This window comes from Garra rufa, chromosome 1 (genome assembly GCF_049309525.1).
Source record: "Garra rufa chromosome 1, GarRuf1.0, whole genome shotgun sequence".
Lineage (NCBI taxonomy): Eukaryota > Metazoa > Chordata > Actinopteri > Cypriniformes > Cyprinidae > Garra > Garra rufa.
In genome coordinates, this window is record NC_133361.1 from 57,561,571 (window position 1) to 57,581,135 (window position 19,565).

The 19,565-nt window shown below is 38.6% G+C and overlaps 1 protein-coding gene and 1 long non-coding RNA gene across 2 annotated transcripts; both read right to left on the minus strand.

Moving 5' to 3' along the window:
• Nucleotides 1–1,123: 1,123 nt before the first annotated feature.
• Nucleotides 1,124–6,377, minus strand: LOC141325408 (sterile alpha motif domain-containing protein 9-like). Its single transcript, XM_073834075.1, has one exon. The coding sequence runs from the start codon at nt 6,350–6,352 to the stop codon at nt 1,820–1,822; it is 4,533 nt and encodes a 1,510-aa protein (XP_073690176.1). The 5' UTR covers nt 6,353–6,377; the 3' UTR covers nt 1,124–1,819.
• A 104-nt stretch (nt 6,378–6,481) lies between these two features.
• On the minus strand, nt 6,482–7,754 carry LOC141341150 (uncharacterized). Its single transcript, XR_012356630.1, has 3 exons — nt 7,651–7,754; nt 7,479–7,554; nt 6,482–6,545 (listed from the first exon to the last, which is right to left on the minus strand). It is a non-coding gene; the product is annotated as an uncharacterized lncRNA (long non-coding RNA).
• Nucleotides 7,755–19,565: the final 11,811 nt, after the last annotated feature.

Here is a 19,565-nt window from a genome sequence, read left to right on the forward strand (position 1 = left end):
CAACTTAGAAATTGTGGTGCTTCTAATTAAGTGACAAAAAGCAGTTGCAAAGGTTGTACTAAATAAACATACTTATCTTTGTACCAATAAAATGTGTAACACTTTGTTTTAAAAATGCATGATGAAAACTACCTAAAATGATGGAAACACTAACACTTGTTTAGATGGAGAGGGTGGGGATTGTGACCTATACTGCAGCCTGCCACCAGATGGTGATGTTTTGACTTCACTTTTCAGGAAGTGTAAATCAGTGAATTTGCATAGAAGGCAGATGGGGCCAAAAGTCTTTAAAAGCAACATGTAAAATTTGACTGTGTCAACTCACACTGTTCGTCCATCAATTTTAAACACCTTTCTTTTGTATGACAAGCACATTCTGCCTGTGTTAAAGTGTCAGTTTTTGCTGCATCTCTTTAATATGTGTGAATATACACAGTTTTACATTGTTGAATTTGAACTGAAGACAATGACTTTGAACTAGTCTCTCAACATGCATACATACATTATGTCTGATGTTTGCATATGTGCACACCAGGGTACCATTATGACATCCTTTATGAATAAACATGATGTCTGTTGTTTATATACATATGCTAACATACCACTGCATGCAAATATAGTTTCAAATACAGCAATTTCATTGGCTGCTGTGCATGTTGACACATTAATGTGGACAAACAGTTTGTGCTGACATGGTTAAAATCCACGTGTTCAGTTTAAAGGCTTTTGGCACTTGTTGGAGCACATATAAAACTGTGGATTTGTTACAACATAATTGTTTTGAACCCCCAGCCTAGGCTGGTTGGCTGGTTTTAGCTGGTCAACCAGCCTAGTTTTAGCTGGTCAGCAGGCTGGTTTTAGAGGGGTTTTGGCCACTTTCCCAGCCTGTCCCAGCCTGGCCAGGCTGGGAAACCACCAGCTAAAACCAGCCTGGCCAGGCTGGGTGACCAGCTACTTTCAGCTTAAACCAGCTAAGACCAGCAAACCAGCCTAGGCTGGTATCAGCAGGGATGAAAGTGGGTTGCTGCTATGAGGCGTTGACCTCTGTGAACCCATAAACGTCTATGGTTTTTACCTCATCTCAGATGAGTTTTATCCTTTTGAATAAATGCTGGTTTTAACTTTTTATTAATCAAGTAAGGTCAGAAAGTATCACAGGTTCCAAATAACAAATATACAAACACTTTTTCACAGTTATACTTCATCATCAGTTAAAAACCTAGGTGTGCTATTTAATAAATTACTTCAGCAATGTGTCTGCAACTCTGCATAGCCTCATGGAAAACACAGATGACATGTGATGTCTGTGTGAACAATGGGCATGGAGGTATGCAAATACATAGGAAGACAGGCAGGTAGGCCACCCTATTCAGACTGCAATGACTGGATGACCATATTATTGTCCAGAGTCTTCCACAAAGGGTGTTTAATTTGTATTACTTTTTAGAAAATGTTTAACCAGTTTAACAATTTTAAGAAAAACACTGCTGTAAGGCATGCAAATAAGCACTTCAAGAATCTTTAAATATAAATGACTTCATTTTTATACAAAGCATTATCAGTCATGTCTGCACAGAGATAAAAATATATATAATCAATTGCTCTGCATCTTTATTAGTAGGTTTTTAGTTTTACCAGAATTAGTTTATGGTAAGATCCAAAATAAAAATATTTTAAAAAGCAACAAGAAGCATTTTTTGCTGTGTTTACAGACACACTAAATTTTCTCAGACCTAAATGCTCTTCTTTTTCGATGAGAATGTATTGGCACCTAAAGACATATTTTAAACCATCTGCCTAATCTACCCTTAACGTTTGTCTATGTTTGTACTGTAATGTTGTATGCAACAGGTCCTTTCAGAGTGAATCCCAGGTAAAAAGTGACATTCTCATTGTTGTGGGGTACTGAAGATGTTTTTAGAGCTGGGATATGAAATTTCATTCCTTTGGGGCCCTCTAGAAACACCTTCTCATCCTCCGTCCAGCCTGTGACACATTTCAGCAATTTGGACATTTCTGGCATTTTCCATACTTCTCCACTAAACCATTTCAGGCGTTTTTCTGAAACTGAGAGCAGTTTTGTGATTGTTTCAAACTTACTCTTGTGGACAAATTTTTCAAAACCAGTCCCATTGCTCAAGAAGAAATGAGTGTAGATCCTCTTTTTCCTTGGAGGGATGTCTTTTAATTTCTTGTTATAGATTATCTGGAGGTGTTCAACAGCAGAGAGCACAGTCTCATACTTATGCTCTTTCTCCACTTCTGTGTCCTGCTCTTCTGGCCAGAAAAGTAAGACGAGTAGGAAAAGAGCACTTGGTAAACATCTCTGTTTCTCTTTAGGAAACTGGTGACTCAGCCTTTGTAGATCCTGAAATGCAGCCAGCTTGGGAGACTGAGTTGAGAGGCAACTTAAAGCAAAGTGTGATGCTATGTAGTTGACAAGGTCCACTTGTGGCATTTGCGCCCTCATTGCATTGCTTGGGTAAAGTGAAATAATGTCCTCTAGAACGCTGACAGGGTTACCATCTTTCTGGTTTGTTAGGAGGGAAAAAATAGTTGTAATGTTTCCCCCACCATGATAATAAATCATCATGTGTTTCATGAACGGAGTTAACTTGCCTTGGTTTTGATCTTTACTTTGAGAAACACCGCTAAAGTATTTGCCATAAGCAGAAGACTTATTCACCAGCCAGTGCATTGGGTGCTTTATGGTCCTCTCAACAGTCTTCTCCTCATCGGTGTTAAGGTCAGTCTGGAAGTAACTCAAGTCTTCTGAAATCCATTCCAGTGCCTCCAGCATTATTTTTTGGAGGTTTTTCAATGTATAATGAAAATTTTCCCATGGTTTATCTATTTCAACTGGTATATATTCTGTATCTAGGAGGTATCTAATGAATTTGGAAGGCGTTCTTTTTGAGAACACGTGAAGACTGGACATTAGCTTCAGCAGTGCACAACCTACTTCTACTACTCCAACAAAGCCAGCATTGTTCATGGTCTCATTTTCCTGGACTGCTGCATTCTTACATTCCTGAAAACATTCAATGGCTTTTAGCGCCATTTCCAAAGCACCTACTGTGTTTTCAGGTGTTTTCTGATCCTGGTCCATAGCTTTGCATTTTGCTGTAAACCATTCCCGATACACCTGACCTTTGGTATCAAGAAAGTAGGAATTGTTTGGCCTTTTTGCTACTGCAGTTTTTGCCCACTGTTCTGCTTCTTTAAATCTGTCATGTTTGTAATTAAGCCGAGCCAGTTGTTGAGCAAAAAATGCATCCTCATTAAAGCGCTTGTAAGCTGCCTTGAGAAGCTCAATAGCTTTATCTGGACACTCTTTCTCTCTCACATGCTCAATTAGGGGAGAGAAAAAGCTGTCCAATTCATCCCCTTTGCTGATCCTACGGCGTGTCATAAACAGATCTCGCAAAAACTTCATGTACCGATCTTTACTGAACCTGTGCTCAAAGAGCACGTCATTGTTGAGAAGATCCAAAGCGAGATCACTTTGTTGTTGCTCGTCACCCAGAAGTTGGTAGAGGATTTCCTTGGCAACCAGTGGATGAATAATTCTGATCGAGTTAATGTAGGTGTTTTCATCTCTCAAGTGTATTAAGACCAATCTAGCTTGCTCACTTAGAGAAGTCTCAAAGGTATGTTGTCTAAATCTAGCCATATGACAGGAAATAGCCAGGAGAGCTTCACAATGTGACTGAGAGATGAATGAGTTCTGCACATAAGTGTTGAGCAATGCCACATAAAGAACAAGCTTAGTAACAACACACTTGTGATCAATACCTTGCAGTAAATGCTTGACAAACTGCTTCACATATTCAGCAATTTTGTGGCTCTCAAATTCCTCACTCATCAGGACAAAGGTTAGGATGAATTCTGGCTTGAACTGTTCTTCAAGGCTTTGTCGTTTTTTGGAAAACTGCTTTTTTTCTGTCTCCGAAAGCTTATGAGTAATAGAAACATTCTGTTGAGCTGATTCCTTACACATTTTCTCTGGATTGTGAGATCTCCTACAACTCAGCAGGATGAAGCAGAGAGTTCCTCGTGCTATTTTTTTTATGTTGACAGCCACTTCCAATTCATATTTGACATCTTCTAAATACTCTCTATCACAGTCTTCAAACAGCAGGAGTACAGGGAGGCATTTTTGGGGATCCTTTTCTTCATATTCTCTAAGCCAAACAGCATTTTCTGAGACAACGGATGCTGAGTATGAAGGATTTACAACTGCACACCTTAGATCCCTTCGGTTATTCCACAGTACCTGCCTTGCCACTGTACTACCACCACTGCCGGGATGATGATATATGTTGATGCAGCTGATGGGTGCCCGGTCCAAACTCCAACAAAGACAATCTTTCAGCAGACTGTTTACTTCATTGTAAGCATCTCTTTGAATAACCTCACCGACAATTTTTTTATCTGCAAGCCAGAGATTCATCCAAGTTACTTTTCCTCCATGGTAAAACTGCTGCTCAATCATCTCCTTTTCAGATTCAATGAGTTCGGGACTGGTTTCTTCACAGTGGTTTAGACTCAGAATTTCCAAAGAACGTCTCATTTCCTCCTCTCGTGTATCAAGGAAACACTCACCTTTGACATGGATTGGTAATCGTTTCATTGTCTGTGTATTGGTAGGCTGGACCTGTTGGAGGGTTGCATTTACTTGACTTATCGTCATCCCAACAACACTTAATCTATTTACTGTTTCCATGTCACAGGATCCTAGAGCAAAGCTCTGCCATTTATTGAAATTCTCCTCTGATTCTGCAAGGCAGATGATGTCTTCATGTCCTTCCATGTCGGTGATGAACTCATAGAATGTGTTTAGGAAAGGTGTGTCAACAGGAGAGGTAAGGAGGAAAATCACTTGAAAGGTTCCTTTGGGTAAGATATCTTTGCAAATCAATGACACACAATCTTTTAGGAGGGTCCTTTTTGCTTTAACCCAGGTCTTCTCATCACACGGAGACTCGTTACCTTTGAAATCATTCCGACCATTGCAAAATATCCAGCTGATTTGATCAAACAAATGCAGATGACTCTCAAATTCTCGGATGCTCAAGCCACTGGGAATTTTGTAGTTCTGCATGAAATGGCGGTTTACTACATGATGCTTATTGTATTCATGGCATAGCCCAGACACACTAGAATCTGGATCAAAGTCAAACACACAGAAGATGTTCATGTTCAACAAAAAATCTATGCTTTCCAGATCCTTCTCCTGAAATTGGTTGGTAACCAGTATGTGCCATTTTTCCTTGTCCAGTATTTTCTTTCCACCAGTTATGAGCGTGATGAGCTTTTTTCCCAGGTTCTGGCACAGTTTTGGTGCAGTGAAATTATGCATTTTCTCTGCCTCTTCTCTCTTAGCATCCCTAAAACTGATGTGTTGGTAGAAGTCACTGAGGTCAGCCACTGGTTCAGAATTAGAACCCACTCTGCGATAAGCAATTTTCTTCTCAAACTGAACTTTGTTTGCTTTCTCATTGAAATTTGGCAGGCTAACAGAGAACACCCTATTCTTGACAATGCTCACTGCTGGTTTAATATCAACCTCCACAACATAGAGTTCCTCACTGCTTTTTGAACAGACTACTTGAACAAACTGAGGTTCACCAATACATAATCGTACAAGTTCACTATCAGAGTTAGAGAAACTCCTCTCTATGTAATCTAATGCATCACAGTATACGTCTTTTTCCTTAACTGGAATACCAATGATTTCACCATGTACGTAACCAGTGTCACCTCTACTGTCCATGACACCAAAATGTATTGTGCCATTTGTACGAACATTTATACAACCTGTAGCAAATTTCAGCACTTCTTTTGCAAACTTGGCTTGTAGTCTTTGGCGGTCCAGTGTTGCAGCAATGGCAAATGACTTATACTCATGACATGGACAAATAAAATCAACAACCCCTGATTCTGGTAAGAGTACACTGTTTTTAACGTATGTAAAATCAACACCTTTCATATCAAAAAGTCGTAGTTTTGAATCTCTCTTTGTTGTTATCACAGGCACAGAATCTTCTTTATGCTCTCCCTTGATGTCGGCTCTTGTGTCAACACTGTAGTCACTTTTAATTGCACTTGCTTCATGGTAATTTTTTCCAGATGTTTGTTTGTGTAAATGTTGGCTCTGGGCTTTTTGTGAATTTACTAACTCATTTCTTTTTTTGATTACTAAAAGTGCAGGTCCGGATTTCATTCTAATCTTTTTTTCCAGATATTCTTCTGAGAGTTCACAAAGGATCCGACCATCTACTTCCTCTTCATGAAGTTTTTTTATGTATGTTTCTTTAATGCCTACTGATGTTAACCAAATGCTCACCATAGATTCAGTCCATGTCTCTAGTGGAAGATCCTCTAAAAAAAAAAAAAAAATAGCTTAAGGTGAGATTTGTTCATTAAAACTACTTTAAACCAATGACCAGTATGTGCTGAAAAACAATATTGTACTTGCCCATTGTTTAATGGCTTCTAATGATCATTCACTGTACAAACACAGACAATCTAACATTGTGGACCTTGAAAAACACAAATTACATTGTTATAGCAGAGACATTTTGAAGCCATCAGCTATATATTTATTTGTATCTTGTCCAGCAAACATTTTGAAGCATTTCATTTAATAACTGCACAACAATATGCTAATTTGCTTCTAAAGAAACATTTCTTCTTTCTTCAAAACAGTTATGATGAGTCACCAGGAGTGCCTGAACATCCAACTAGTGCCTAACAGAGTAAACAGGAGTTTCCCCTTTGGCATTAGTGATGCAACATGAGAGACCATTTGATAGGGAACAGTTAATGTAAATTGTAAACAATATTTCATTTTATTACTTTTTTATTGTATTATGAAACACTATGTCTTCATCATTGATAATGCAGTAATTTCCAAACGTTTTTTTTTTTTTTCAGCCAAACCCATTTTGGCATGAAATATTTACTTGAAATACAGTTCTTGAAACACATTCACATGTTTACAGTTCAATGTCACTGAACGGTCACACTGACATGCAGGTAGACAAATAAAATTCTCAGTGTTCAAATGTTTAAATTATTTCTATTTACATTTCTATTACATTTTTATCAACTGACAAACCCACTGCAGCACATTTGGGAAATCCTGGTTAATTTAATGTTAATTTTAAGATGGAATATGTTTTCTTTCTCTTTGCTTTTTTTATCAATATGGTACGTTTAAAATTAGTTAAATAGCCCACTTTTTGCTTCTTTAAGGAAAGGAAAAATAGTTGAACTTTAGTTTGTGGTAATCATTTTATGGTCACTTTTTTTTTTAACTTGGTTGCTATCTGATCAATAAAACGCATGACTTAATCCCCCAATGCTTCCCTCGCTAAAGATAAACCGCCCACACCCGTTCTGACAAAATATTTAGTTTGGTTACTATAAACTATATTATAGGATATTGTGGGATTAAAAACAAACTAATTTACCGAGTCTCCTCTTTCCCGCACGGACTCAGTCAGCGCCTTTGTATTCTAAAAAGGCGAATCCTCCAAAAGGACCAACCTTTGATCAGTTAAAAAAAAAAAAAAAAGTGTAAATAACAGTGTAAATCAAATATTCCATGCAATATTGTTAGATTATTTGCATCGCGGGGCTTACCCAATAAATCAAGTTGCGGTGTGTGCGTGCGCAGTTACCAAAATCGTTACTGACTGCTTGAAGAATAAGTTATCTGGAGACCCCACTTTTGTTTCACAATTTTGAGGCGTTGTCGAACTGGGATAGGCGTTTTTCAACCTCTTTACCCGATTTGCTAAAACGGAGTAGGTGATTCCCGGAAAATCAGGGAGATCGCATGCATATGAACGTAAGCTTATTGCCAGTTGTTTAACGTTTTGATTAGTTTGTGTGAACTTGTTAACTAGTTATATGAAACTCTCCAAGCGATCTACTTCCACTTAGGGTGTGAGAAAGTCAGAACATGGAACAGGCAAAGCATTGGCGTAAATCCCGGGGGGAACGGGGGGGACGGAGGGGACATGCAAACCCCCCCCCCCCCCCCAAAAAAAAAAACACACTCTCTGTTGTGAAAAAATATATGTATGTACACCTAAAATACTTGTGTAAGTAGAAAAAAACCGCCAAAAATGCATTTAGAAACAGTTGAGTTCCCCCTCCCCTTCCTCACAGTGGTTTGGCCCACTGTCTGCTCTACACACACGAGTGTGTGGCTGCAGCTCAATAATGTTGAATTCCAGTAAATAGGGTATTTTATTCACTTTAAAATAAAGCGATTCTCTTTAATGTAGTCGATGCAGACTCATTCATGAATTAATTGCGGCAAAAATGCTGATTACTGATGCAAATTTCCATAAATCTGCTATATTAGCGATCAAAATATTACTCATCTAGTTAACTTTTGCTTGTTTACAATAGCTTTTTGCATAATGCACTGCAACTAACACGCCAAAGCCGTTTCCCATGCATTGTTTTATTTGTGACGACTTGGCATAATGTTAACTTAACATTAACGGCCTCAATTAGCATATTGTTTATGTTTATGTTTATGTTATGGGTGCAGCCCTTTACAGTCTATGGTGCAGCCTTTAGCCTCCTTGTTAGTGCGTCCGCCTCCCGTGCCCCCCGCCAGATTACTATCCCCCCTAGTATTGGTAGGTTTAGGGTTAGGTGTGGGGGAGGGGTTAGGATTAGGGGTGGGGTTAGGATTAGGCAATCAGGTAGTGATTTCAACGAGAGGGGGTAATAATTGGGCAGGGGTCGAAAATGGGCACAACACCTGTTCGAGACCCGCTCGTCGCGAGTGTGAGGAGTTACATTTAGCTGTGCATTTACTAAATGAGCACTGTATTACGTCCGAACTGACCCCATTGTATTTTTTTTTTTTTTTTTTTTTTTTTTTGTATAATCAATTTCTATTCTGTTCTTAAAGGAGTAGTTCACTTTAAGAACAAAAATTTACAGACATGTACTCACCCCCTTGTCATCCAAGATGTTCATGTCATATTTCTTCAGTTGTAAAGAAATTATATTTTTGAGGAAAATACTTTAGGATTTCTCTCCATATAATGGACTTCTATGGTCCAAAATGCAGTTTAAATGCAGCTTTAAAAGGCTCTAAATGATCCCAGCCGAGGAAGAAGGGTCTTATCTATTGAAACGGGCAACATTTACAATTTATATACTTATTAACCTCTACATAGAGTACACACAGAGCCAGACAAGATGAAGGTTAAAAATTTGAGGTTAAAAAGTATATATAAATTGATTTTTTTTTTCTAGAAAATAACCAATTGTTTTGCTAGATAAGACCCTTCTTTCCTCGGCTGTGATCATTTAGAGCCATTTTAAGCTGCATTTTGGAAGTTCAAACTCAGGGGCACCACAGAAGTCCACTATATGGAGAGAAATCCTGACATGTTTAACTCAACGACTGAAGAAAGAAAGACATGAGCATCTTGGATGACAAGGGGGTGAGTACATTATCTGTAAATTTTTGTTCTGAAAGTGAACTACTCCTTTAAGTGTCTTAATTCATTTTAAAATACAATTTTATACCTTTTTTTTAATTCCTTATTTGTATTGTTGTGTATCTTTATAAGTACAATTTGACTGTATTATCCTCCTGAGACCCGAGAGTTTGCCTGGTGTGCATTTTTTAAATGTTCTTGCTATTTGGGATAAGTAGGACCTAATAAGTATAATACCTAAAATTTGTTTTTGTACAGGAAGTAGTTCTCTCAAAAATGAATGTCCTCATACGAGTACAGTGGGTCTATCTTACTGTATGACACAAATAGACTCCATTGGTAAAAAAAAGTTCATTTGACACATTTTCACAGTTTATTTGAAAATGTAAACATCAGAGTGTATAGCCTACATAAAATGTAAACAGCCTGAAACATGGCTAATAAAAAAGCTAAAGTGCAAACTGTAACAGTAACAGTCCAAAAACAGTTGAATTCAGCAGAGCAGCCTTTGAACTTTTTTTCTAACTAGCTCCCTCTATCTTTCCAGCCTGTCTGGAATAGCCCCTATTGGCCGGTGTTAAAATGCTGCAAAGCAGTTCCGTTCACTTTGCAAGCACAGACGCACATTGCATGTAATGCATGGCACACGGTATTTCCCAGCGCAGCCTTGTACGGTGGCCGAGAGAGCTCAACGCGCTGCAACCTAAGAAAACACATGCAAACTGAAAAAAAACGACAACAAATAAAAAAAAAAACATCATCAGTTTGACAACACAGGCGCTGCAAATCCTCGCAATGCAAACACAAATATGGAAACGCGCTGCAAACACAAAAAAGCGCTGCAAACACACGAACGTGGTGCAAATAATAAAAAAGCGCAGCAAACTAAAAAAAAGCGTTGCAAACACAAAAAAGCGCTGCAAGCACACGAACGTGCTGCAAAAAATAAAAAAGCGAAGTGAATGGCTGTTGGTCAGAGCAGAGGTGTTGTCTGTGAACTAAAAGGTGATAGTTCATCTTTATTACCTTTTAGTTCTTCACGGACAACACCTCTGCTCTGACCAACAGCCACTGAACAAATAATCAGCTCCCAGATGGGTTTGTCACTTTTTGAGACCCCCCTGAAACATTTCCGTTGTGCTCCATCTTATTTGCAACACTTTTTTTGTGTTTGCAGCGTTTTTTTTTTTTTGAGTGTTTACAGCGCTTTTTTATTGTTTGCAGCACGTTCGTGTGTTTGCACCGCTTTTTTGTTTGCAGCGCTTTTTTATTGTTTGCAGCACGTTTGTGTGTTTGCAGCACTTTTTTGTGTTTGCAGCACTTTTTTGTGTTTGCAGCGCTTTTTTATTGTTTGCAGCACGTTCGTGTGTTTGCAACACTTTGTGTTTGCACCGCTTTTTTGTTTGCAGCGCTTTTTTATTGTTTGCAGCACGTTTGTGTGTTTGCAGCACTTTTTTGTGTTTGCAGCGGTTTTTTTGTGTTTGCAGCGCTTTTTTATTGTTTGCAGCACGTTCGTGTGTTTGCAACACTTTGTGTTTGCACCGCTTTTTTGTTTGCAGCGCTTTTTTATTGTTTGCAGCACGTTTGTGTGTTTGCAGCACTTTTTTGTGTTTGCAGCGGTTTTTTTTGTGTTTGCAGCGTTTTTTTTGTGTTTGCAGCATTTTTTTTTGTGTTTGCAGCGCTTTTTTATTGTTTGCAGCACGTTTGTGTTTTTGCAGCACTTTTTTGTGTTTGCAGCGGTTTTTTTTGTGTTTGCAGCGTTTTTTTGTGTTTGCAGTATTTTTTTGTGTTTGCAGCACTTTTTTATTGTTTGCAGCACGTTTGTGTGTTTGCAGCGCTTTTTTTGTGTTTGCAGCGCTTTTTTATTTGCAGCACGTTTGTGTGTTTGCAGCACTTTTTTTGTGTTTGCAGCGCTTTTTTGTTTGCTGCGCTTTTTTTATTGTTTGAAGCACGTTCGTGTGTTTGCAGCGCTTTGTGTTTGCAGCGATTTTTTATTGTTTGCAGCACGTTCGTGTGTTTGCAGCGCTTTGTGTTTGCAGCGATTTTTTATTGTTTGCAGCACGTTTGTGTGTTTGCAGCGCTTTGTGTTTGCAGCGATTTTTTATTGTTTGCAGCACGTTTGTGTGTTTGCAGCACTTTTTTTTGTTTGCAGTGCTTTTTTATTGTTTGCAGCACGTTCGTGTGTTTTTCACGCTTTTTGTGTTTGTAGCGCGTTTCCGTATTTGTGTTTGCATTGCGAGGATTTGCAGTGCCTGTGTTGTCAAACTGATGAAGATGTTTTTATTATTTGTTGTTGTTTTTTTCTGTTTGCATGTGTTTTCTTAGGTTGCAGCGCATTGAGCTCTCTCGGCAACCATAGCCTTGTGCTCTGCAATGGGGTTTTTCAAGGCCACCATCTCCAAGTTGTCTGCAATTGCCATGAGCAGTCGTTCTGCTCTTGACAATGAAAGTTTTGCTGTAATGATAACATATTTTGATGTCATTCTAGAATGATTTATCAGGATTCTAGCATGATTCACCTTGATAAACCATATTGTAGTATTATTTACTATGATTTACCATGTTTCAAGTGTGATTTACCATGATTTACTCTGCTCACACACACACACACACACACACACACACACACACACACACACACACACACAGACAAATGTTGTTTTTCAATTCTTTTGCTTTCCACCTAAATATTCCTAAGTTTAGCTAACCACATGGTAGAATAAATAACATAATATAGTCCCAATGTCCTCAAACGAGTGCTTCACATTTACTGATGTCCTAGAGTGTTACTATTACTAAAATATGTCAAATTTGAATCCCCATATGATACTACAGACAGTATTGTACATAAATAAATTTGTTTCATTCATAAAATTTGAATAGATTTTTTACCTGGGTCATTTTTCTTTCGGAAACTGGTGTAGAACTTTTTTGCTGATTTTCCAGCCATTTTCTTCTCACTGACAATGGTGTAATGTTGTGATATCACCACAAGATGATGGGGGCAGTGTCCCTAAAAATTTGACTATCTTTGTGGCAAGAGGCAAAAATCTAATGTCCTCATATGAGGTCGCAGGGTCTCAGGAGGTTTTATTTTGTGTCCCCTTCAAAAATTGCTCATGAGAAATTTTATATTTATTGTCCCCTCCTACTGTTAAATTAAATTTACGCCCTTGAGGCAAAGTACTGTAGTGCTGTAATATGAAGCTTTACCTGCAAACAGATACAATTATAGCTCTTACTGATTTCAAATTTTAATTTGCCATATTTTTTTCTTCCATTCTTGAAAGAAATGGATACTAGGATGTGTTGAAGTGACACAAAGGGATAGTAAAGACTTACATTGTTAAAAAATAATTCTATGTAAAATAAATGGTGTTCTTTTTTTTTTTTTTTTTTATTCATCAAAGAATCCTGCAAAAAATATTAGGGAGCACATCTGTTTCCAACAATAAATAACTCATAAATCAGCATATTAGTAATGATTTTGAATAATGTGACGCTGAATACTGGAGTTATGTCGCTGAAAATTCAGCTTTGATCACAGAAATAGATAATATACTAAAGTATATTTTAGGGATGCACCGATCCTTATCGGCCGATCACTTGCGCGTTTTGTCAGTAAAGCCGGTTCTGTAATCAGTGGTAAATGCCATCAGGTGCGTGATTTCACGTTGAGCCGTATATACTACACACAGCCGTTGTTCACTGACGAGCTGCGCACATTCACACTGATAATGAACATTGAAACCGGCTTTACTGACAAAACGCGTAAGCATGATCGGCCGATAAGGATCGTGCATGGTGGATGAGGAGATACCCCTGACACTGTAAAGCGCTTTGAGTGTCTAGAAAAGCGCTATATAAATATAACGAATTATTATTATTATTATCCCTATAATAGAAAATAATTTTTTTGCTCACATTACAATTTTTTTCTGTATTTTTGATCAAATAAACATAGCCTTGATGAGCATGAGAGACTTCAAGAAACATGAAAAATCTTACTGATCCCAAAGTTAGACACATACTATCTTTTTGATTATTTCAAATATTGTCATCACATTAAGACATATTGCTCAAAACTTTTCATCCCAAGCATAGAAATTTGCACATATACATACTAAGCCTCCATGATGGCAAAAACCAGGGCAGCTTGAAATTATGTCCAAATTTATCTTAAATATGTTCTTTAAATAGAATATTGGGTAATACTTCCAGCAGACCTATTCCATATAACATTGTCACCATATAGGAAAACAGAGTGTGACTCACTAGAAAAACAGACAGAAACTTTATATAACCTTATTATTAAACGGATAGCATCACATTAATACCCATACAGTGTATAACACTTTAATCTCATATGATATAGTAAGCGACAGAAACGGATTTTATCTTTTTAGACCAGCCATTTTGATTCTCAAAGCAATGTCACGCTGTTTAAGCCTCACCCATGGGCGTTGACTGACATTCCTGAATTACTTTAGCTCCACCCTTAGAAAGTTTATTCTACGTAGTGAATTACTTTTATTTTGAAGGTAATGCGCCTCAAAATCATGTCAATATAGTGCTTAGCTAACGTTTTAAATGTATTTGTGTGTGTGTTGTTTTATTAAAGTGCATAACAAACATTATCAAAGTATTTCTGGTTTATACATGTACAGCTGAGCAACGGTTCTCTTGCTCTCAGTCATGTTGCTTCTACCAACTGTTTATTGCTGTAGGTATGCACAGCAGAGATGTATATGCTATGCCAGGGGTGTCCAAACTCAGTCCTGGGGGTCTGGTGTCCTGCAGAGTTTAGGTCCAATCCCGATTAAACACACTTGAACCAGATAATCAAGCTCTTATGAGGCATACTAGAAACTACGGCAAGTTGGAGCTAAACTCTGTAGGACACCAGCCCTCCAGGATCGAGTTTTGACACCCCTGCACTATGCCATTTTCTGAAGAATCATTTGCATTGAAAGTGAATTCACATGTTCACTTTTGATGCAATTATAATAAATTATCTGTGGGGTATTTTGAGCTGAAACTTTACAGACATATTTTAGGGACACCCAAGACCAATTTTACATCTTGTAAAAAGGGGCATAATAGGTGACCTTTAAAGGTGCACAAGGACGATGTTCATGTCCAACTCAACAAAGAAGCTTGTTCATAAATGATAATCATTTCTAATATTAAAAGATCATCTAATTTATCAATGTGCAGGAGCCCAGCCTAGATATAGTCATACAATGAATTTATGCTCTTGTTTTTCATCACACCATATGATGCATTGCAACTGTATGTATTAGACTAAATGTGTATTGGTCATCATCAGTGATTACAGCTGTAACAACATCTAAAGTGTGATGAATTACAAATGAAAGCACACCTAAATAATCATGTAGAGAAACTTTAATAACCTCTCAACTGAAAATGCACAGTTAGGAGTTAAAAATAATGTTCTGTATTTTCTCTGCATCTGATTATTTTTAAAACAGGTCCCATGTTTTATACTAGTCATCATTCTACCTGTTCGAAATTCTGTTTTACTTTACAGTGAGCTGCAATGATTTATGCTTATGTAATGAGCCAACTGATGGCGAGTTGATGTTCGGAACCCAAGTGCAGCTGTATTTACAGTGATGTGAAATCCAGAAATCCAAACAAACAATCCAAACAAAGTTGAACTTGACTTGACACGAAACAGACTTGACTTTAAACAGACTTGGCATGAAACAAACTTGGCATGGAACAAACTTGGACAGAAACTCACCGACAGCAGACTACAAATTCAATACACAACCAGGACCAATGGAAACATGAGGGCTACTTATACCAAACAAAGCAGGTCACATGACACAAACCAACCATTGAGAAACAAGAAACTAGACTATAGCAACCAATAAACAAACAGAATAGAGAACCACATGGCAAGACTTAAACCAACGAAAGAATAACACATAGAACAGAGGAACCAATAGCAGGAATACATGAGGGAAAGGAAAGCAAGAAACTAACAGCATAAATCAAATACAAAATAAAAAACATGAAAACATGAACAAAACCCAAAACAAAACTCAAACCACATGTTACAGCTTTTAGGTTTATACACATAAAACACATAAACTGTCAAAAGTATAAGCTATTCATGCATGTAAATAGTGGTAGTTAGAAGTTACTGTTTGCATCAAAAATATATAAAAACAATAATAAACATTTATATATTATATACATTGTATATAATGTAAAAAATGTGACATTTAAAAATTATAAATGAAACATTAAAAAGACACACATTCAAGTCTGTCCTTCAGAAATTGACATCTTCATCTAAAAACTTGCTGTGTGTTCCATTTCCATTGAAAGTCTAACCACCATTAAGGGCAAGAATTCCTCAAGAATATATTTTTTTTCAGGGGGTCCATTGTGAAAATTAACTAGGTAGTCACAGCTGTTTCCCAAAAATGGTCACATCTCTTTAGTTAACCAATTCAACAATCTAGTCACATGTATGTTGGAGTAACACCTTGTGCTAATTAACTGATTCAAGATCTCTGAGATGCTGCTATATTGAGTATGGCAACTGATGACTAATTTACTAATTTTTGTTTCCTGTCATTTGCTTTATTTGATTTTGACTCATAGCGGGATCTCTCTTACGTCATACTCCGGGGTTTGTGCAGTAGGTGGTGGTATGCTCCTTTAAGTGGGTTTGCCAACCACCATTGAAAGAAAAATAAAGCCACTCGAAAGTGTGTGCTCAGTCGCCATTAAAATAAGAAAAAATGTTTTTGCAAGCAGCGGGAGAACCAGTGAAGTCTGTTTTAGCATGTCACACACGTTTAAAGCTTCCGTGTTCAGTGTATTGGGTGTCCACTTTTGTAACAATCTCTTATTCATTTATCATTTACTTTATCTGCCATCAGACTATCTAAGATATCATAACGCGCTGCTATGGGTTGCGTCTTGCTTCGGATTTGACTGATAGACTGGCACTGCAAGCTTCATGCTTTCGAACCATCTTTCAATTATTCTGCTTATTGTACATATAAAATACAAGAAGTTTATATCAGCAGTCCCATATTAATAATTGTGACCACACAGTATTTTTTACGTCTACCACTGTAACATACTTACATCTGCCAATGTCTTTATAGTGTATATAGGCAGACTATAAGCATAGTAAGAGCATCTTCAAAACTGCAGCTCTTGTGATCTGCAATGGTCAGTATCTATCAAATGTGGTGAACCAGTGACAGGGCTTAGTGATGCACATGGGGAGTGAAGCCTGGCCCGTGTGGTCCGATTCCAAGATGAGCTACTGTAGCTCAAATTGCTCAAGAAGTTAATGCTGTTGGAAAGGTGTCAGAATACACAGTTCATTGCAGTTTGTTGCGTATGGGGCTGCATAGCTGCAGATCAGCCAGCGTGGCCATGCTGACCCTTGTCCAACGCCTAAAGCACCAATAGTGGGCATGTGAGCATCATGTACCATTGAGTAAGAAAGTGGCCTGGTCTGATGAATCAAGTTTTCTTTGGGAAGAAGGCAAGCTGGCCAAGGCAGTGTGATACTTGAGGCATTGTTCTGCTGGGAAAACTTGGGTCCTGCCATCCATGTGGATGTTACTTTGACACGTACCACACAGGACATATAAGAAGCCGAGTTAGATCACAACAAAAATCTGCACTCACTAATGGAAAAATGCAAGCTGTGAAACTCTGACTCTTTATGAGTCGCTTTGCAGGCTCCTGGACAAAGACATGCATGGTATTAGCTTCCTAGACATGAGGAGGCAATTAAAGAAATTAAACGTATGATTACGGACATGCCTGTTTTGAAGTATTATGACATTGACAAGACAAATATCACTTCTGAATGCTTCTATGTACAACATATTCATGTGTTGAGAATTTATGAACAATTTTACAGATATTTCTGTTAACCACGTTAACAATGGTCAATCAGATGTGTTCATGTTGAGCAGAATCCACTCAACAGCATTGAGAATGCTGGAGTTTGTCTAAAACAAGCTCATAGAGTTCAGCCAAAGCATGTTCTCTTTGGCAGTATTTCTAGCCCTGAAACATGACCTCAGAGAAAAAAATGATGGAATCACAGAGCTGAACAAACGGGGTTTGTGTGATCTCACTCTCTCCACAGCACTTTGATCCACTAGTACGTTTTATACATACAAATCAGTGCTCTTCGTTTACATTGAACAGCTCAATTCTTCTAGGCTGATCGGAGTAGAATGCAGTCACCAATGATTCTGTATCGCTGACAGCTTCACATTTGTGTATGCACCACTGAGGCTGCGTTCACTGAGACAGGCTGCTTTCACTACAAAAGTATGAGTCTGTCCCTACCTTGCTTGCAGAACACTTTCTTTAATGAAAGTGTCTCCACTCCTTCCGCTCGCATTTCCCCTCTCACAGCAGGTTTAGGCTAAAAGGGATACAACTCTGGCTAATGGGCATGTGCACATCAATCTAGCGTTATTTTTGCCACACTGTACAACAATGATACTGTTTTTGTTTTATAGTAAGGGCTAAGTTTAGGGTTGGGGTAGGTGTAGACGTTAATAAAACACAATCTAATACGTAGAAAAATTATTCCATTGTTCAATTTCATTGTTAGTTTCTGGTCGGAGCTCTATCCCTTCTAGCCACAACCCTCTTAGCTGTTCTTGGAGGAAGAAACTGCGAACCCATGGGTTGACCGATCAGACTTAAGTGATTTCATGCTGGCACAGGTCCAGCATGCTTTACTCTCCCCACAGCACTTTGATCTGCCAATGTTTTACATGTGAGAATCAGCGCCCCTCATTTACATTGAGCGGCATTCTAGGTAGACCGGAGTAGAATGCTGTCAACAGTGATTTCATATCGCTGACAGCTCAGATTTGAATGCAATGCTCACCTAGGCCATTACCACACCGAGGCTGCACTCATTAAGACAGTCAATTCTAACTATGAGAGCATTGAACTTCTTCAATGACGGTGATCCCGCCCCTCCCGCTCTCACATTCTCCACTCCCAGCTGCCTCTGAGGATGAAACAGTGAAGTCGTGGGGCTGAGCAACCAGGCTTGAGTCATCATATGCCAGCCCAGGTACTGCGTGCCTCTCTCTTCCCGCAACACTCTGATCTGCCAGTGTGCTTTTACAAGATCATCAGCACCCCTCATATAATGAGCAGTTTGATCTTTTTAAGCAAATTGAAAGAGAACGCTGTCACTAATTATTTTTATCACTGACAGTTTCAGATTTAGATCTGGCGCTCACACTGGCTGCTCTAACTACGTGAGTGTTGAGTCTAGTTAAGCATTTCTGAGATGAAAAGAAAAGGATCAGTTCTCACTTAGGCAAGAACTCGTACAAAGCTTGCACTCACTCTTACTCTCCATTCCTCCATTCAACAGTGATGGATGTTCTATTCAAGCTGGATATGTCCTCCCTGCTGAAAAAAACAGCATATGCTGGTTAGGTAGGTTTTGGTGTTGGGATGCTGGTTTTGGCTGGTTTATGCTGGTCCTTTTTCCTATGCTGTTTTTTTCAGCAGGGCTTCACATTCAGTATAATGGACCCATAAGAGCAATTCTCCTCAAGCCCCACACATACGCTTGGCGCCTGGGCCGGCTTTACATCAGGGTTAACCACTGCTGTGTTAAGACTGTGGCACCCTAGACAATTTGACAACTTCTTGTCTGTTTCAGCCAGGAATTTAGTTGGGACTGACCTCTAAGAGGAAGGTGGTCACAACAGACACCTCGGATTCGGGTTTCCTTTACAGGATGGCTTGACGCCTCCTATTTTGGGTATAGAATGAACTCCTTTTGCTAAGAGCGGTAGATCCAAGGAAATGGACTGTACATCCTCATATGGTTCAGAGAATCTGGTCTGTCTTCAGAAAGGCAGAGATAGACCTCTTTGCCTCAGAAGACAACTCTCACTGAGCCCAGTGCTTGCCTGTACGCCTTCCTCCCAATAGCCAGGGAGACCAAATGTCTCAGTGTTCTTGGTGGCCCCACTTTGAAGGAACCAGGTCTGGTTCCCTGAGTTAGTGCAGCTCTCAGTAGCAGCCCTGTAGAGA

Bases quoted from the DNA above. Each gene is read 5' to 3' on its own strand.
- LOC141325408 (XM_073834075.1), bottom strand. From the start codon at position 6,352: ATGGTGAGCATTTGGTTAACATCAGTAGGCATTAAAGAAACATACATA.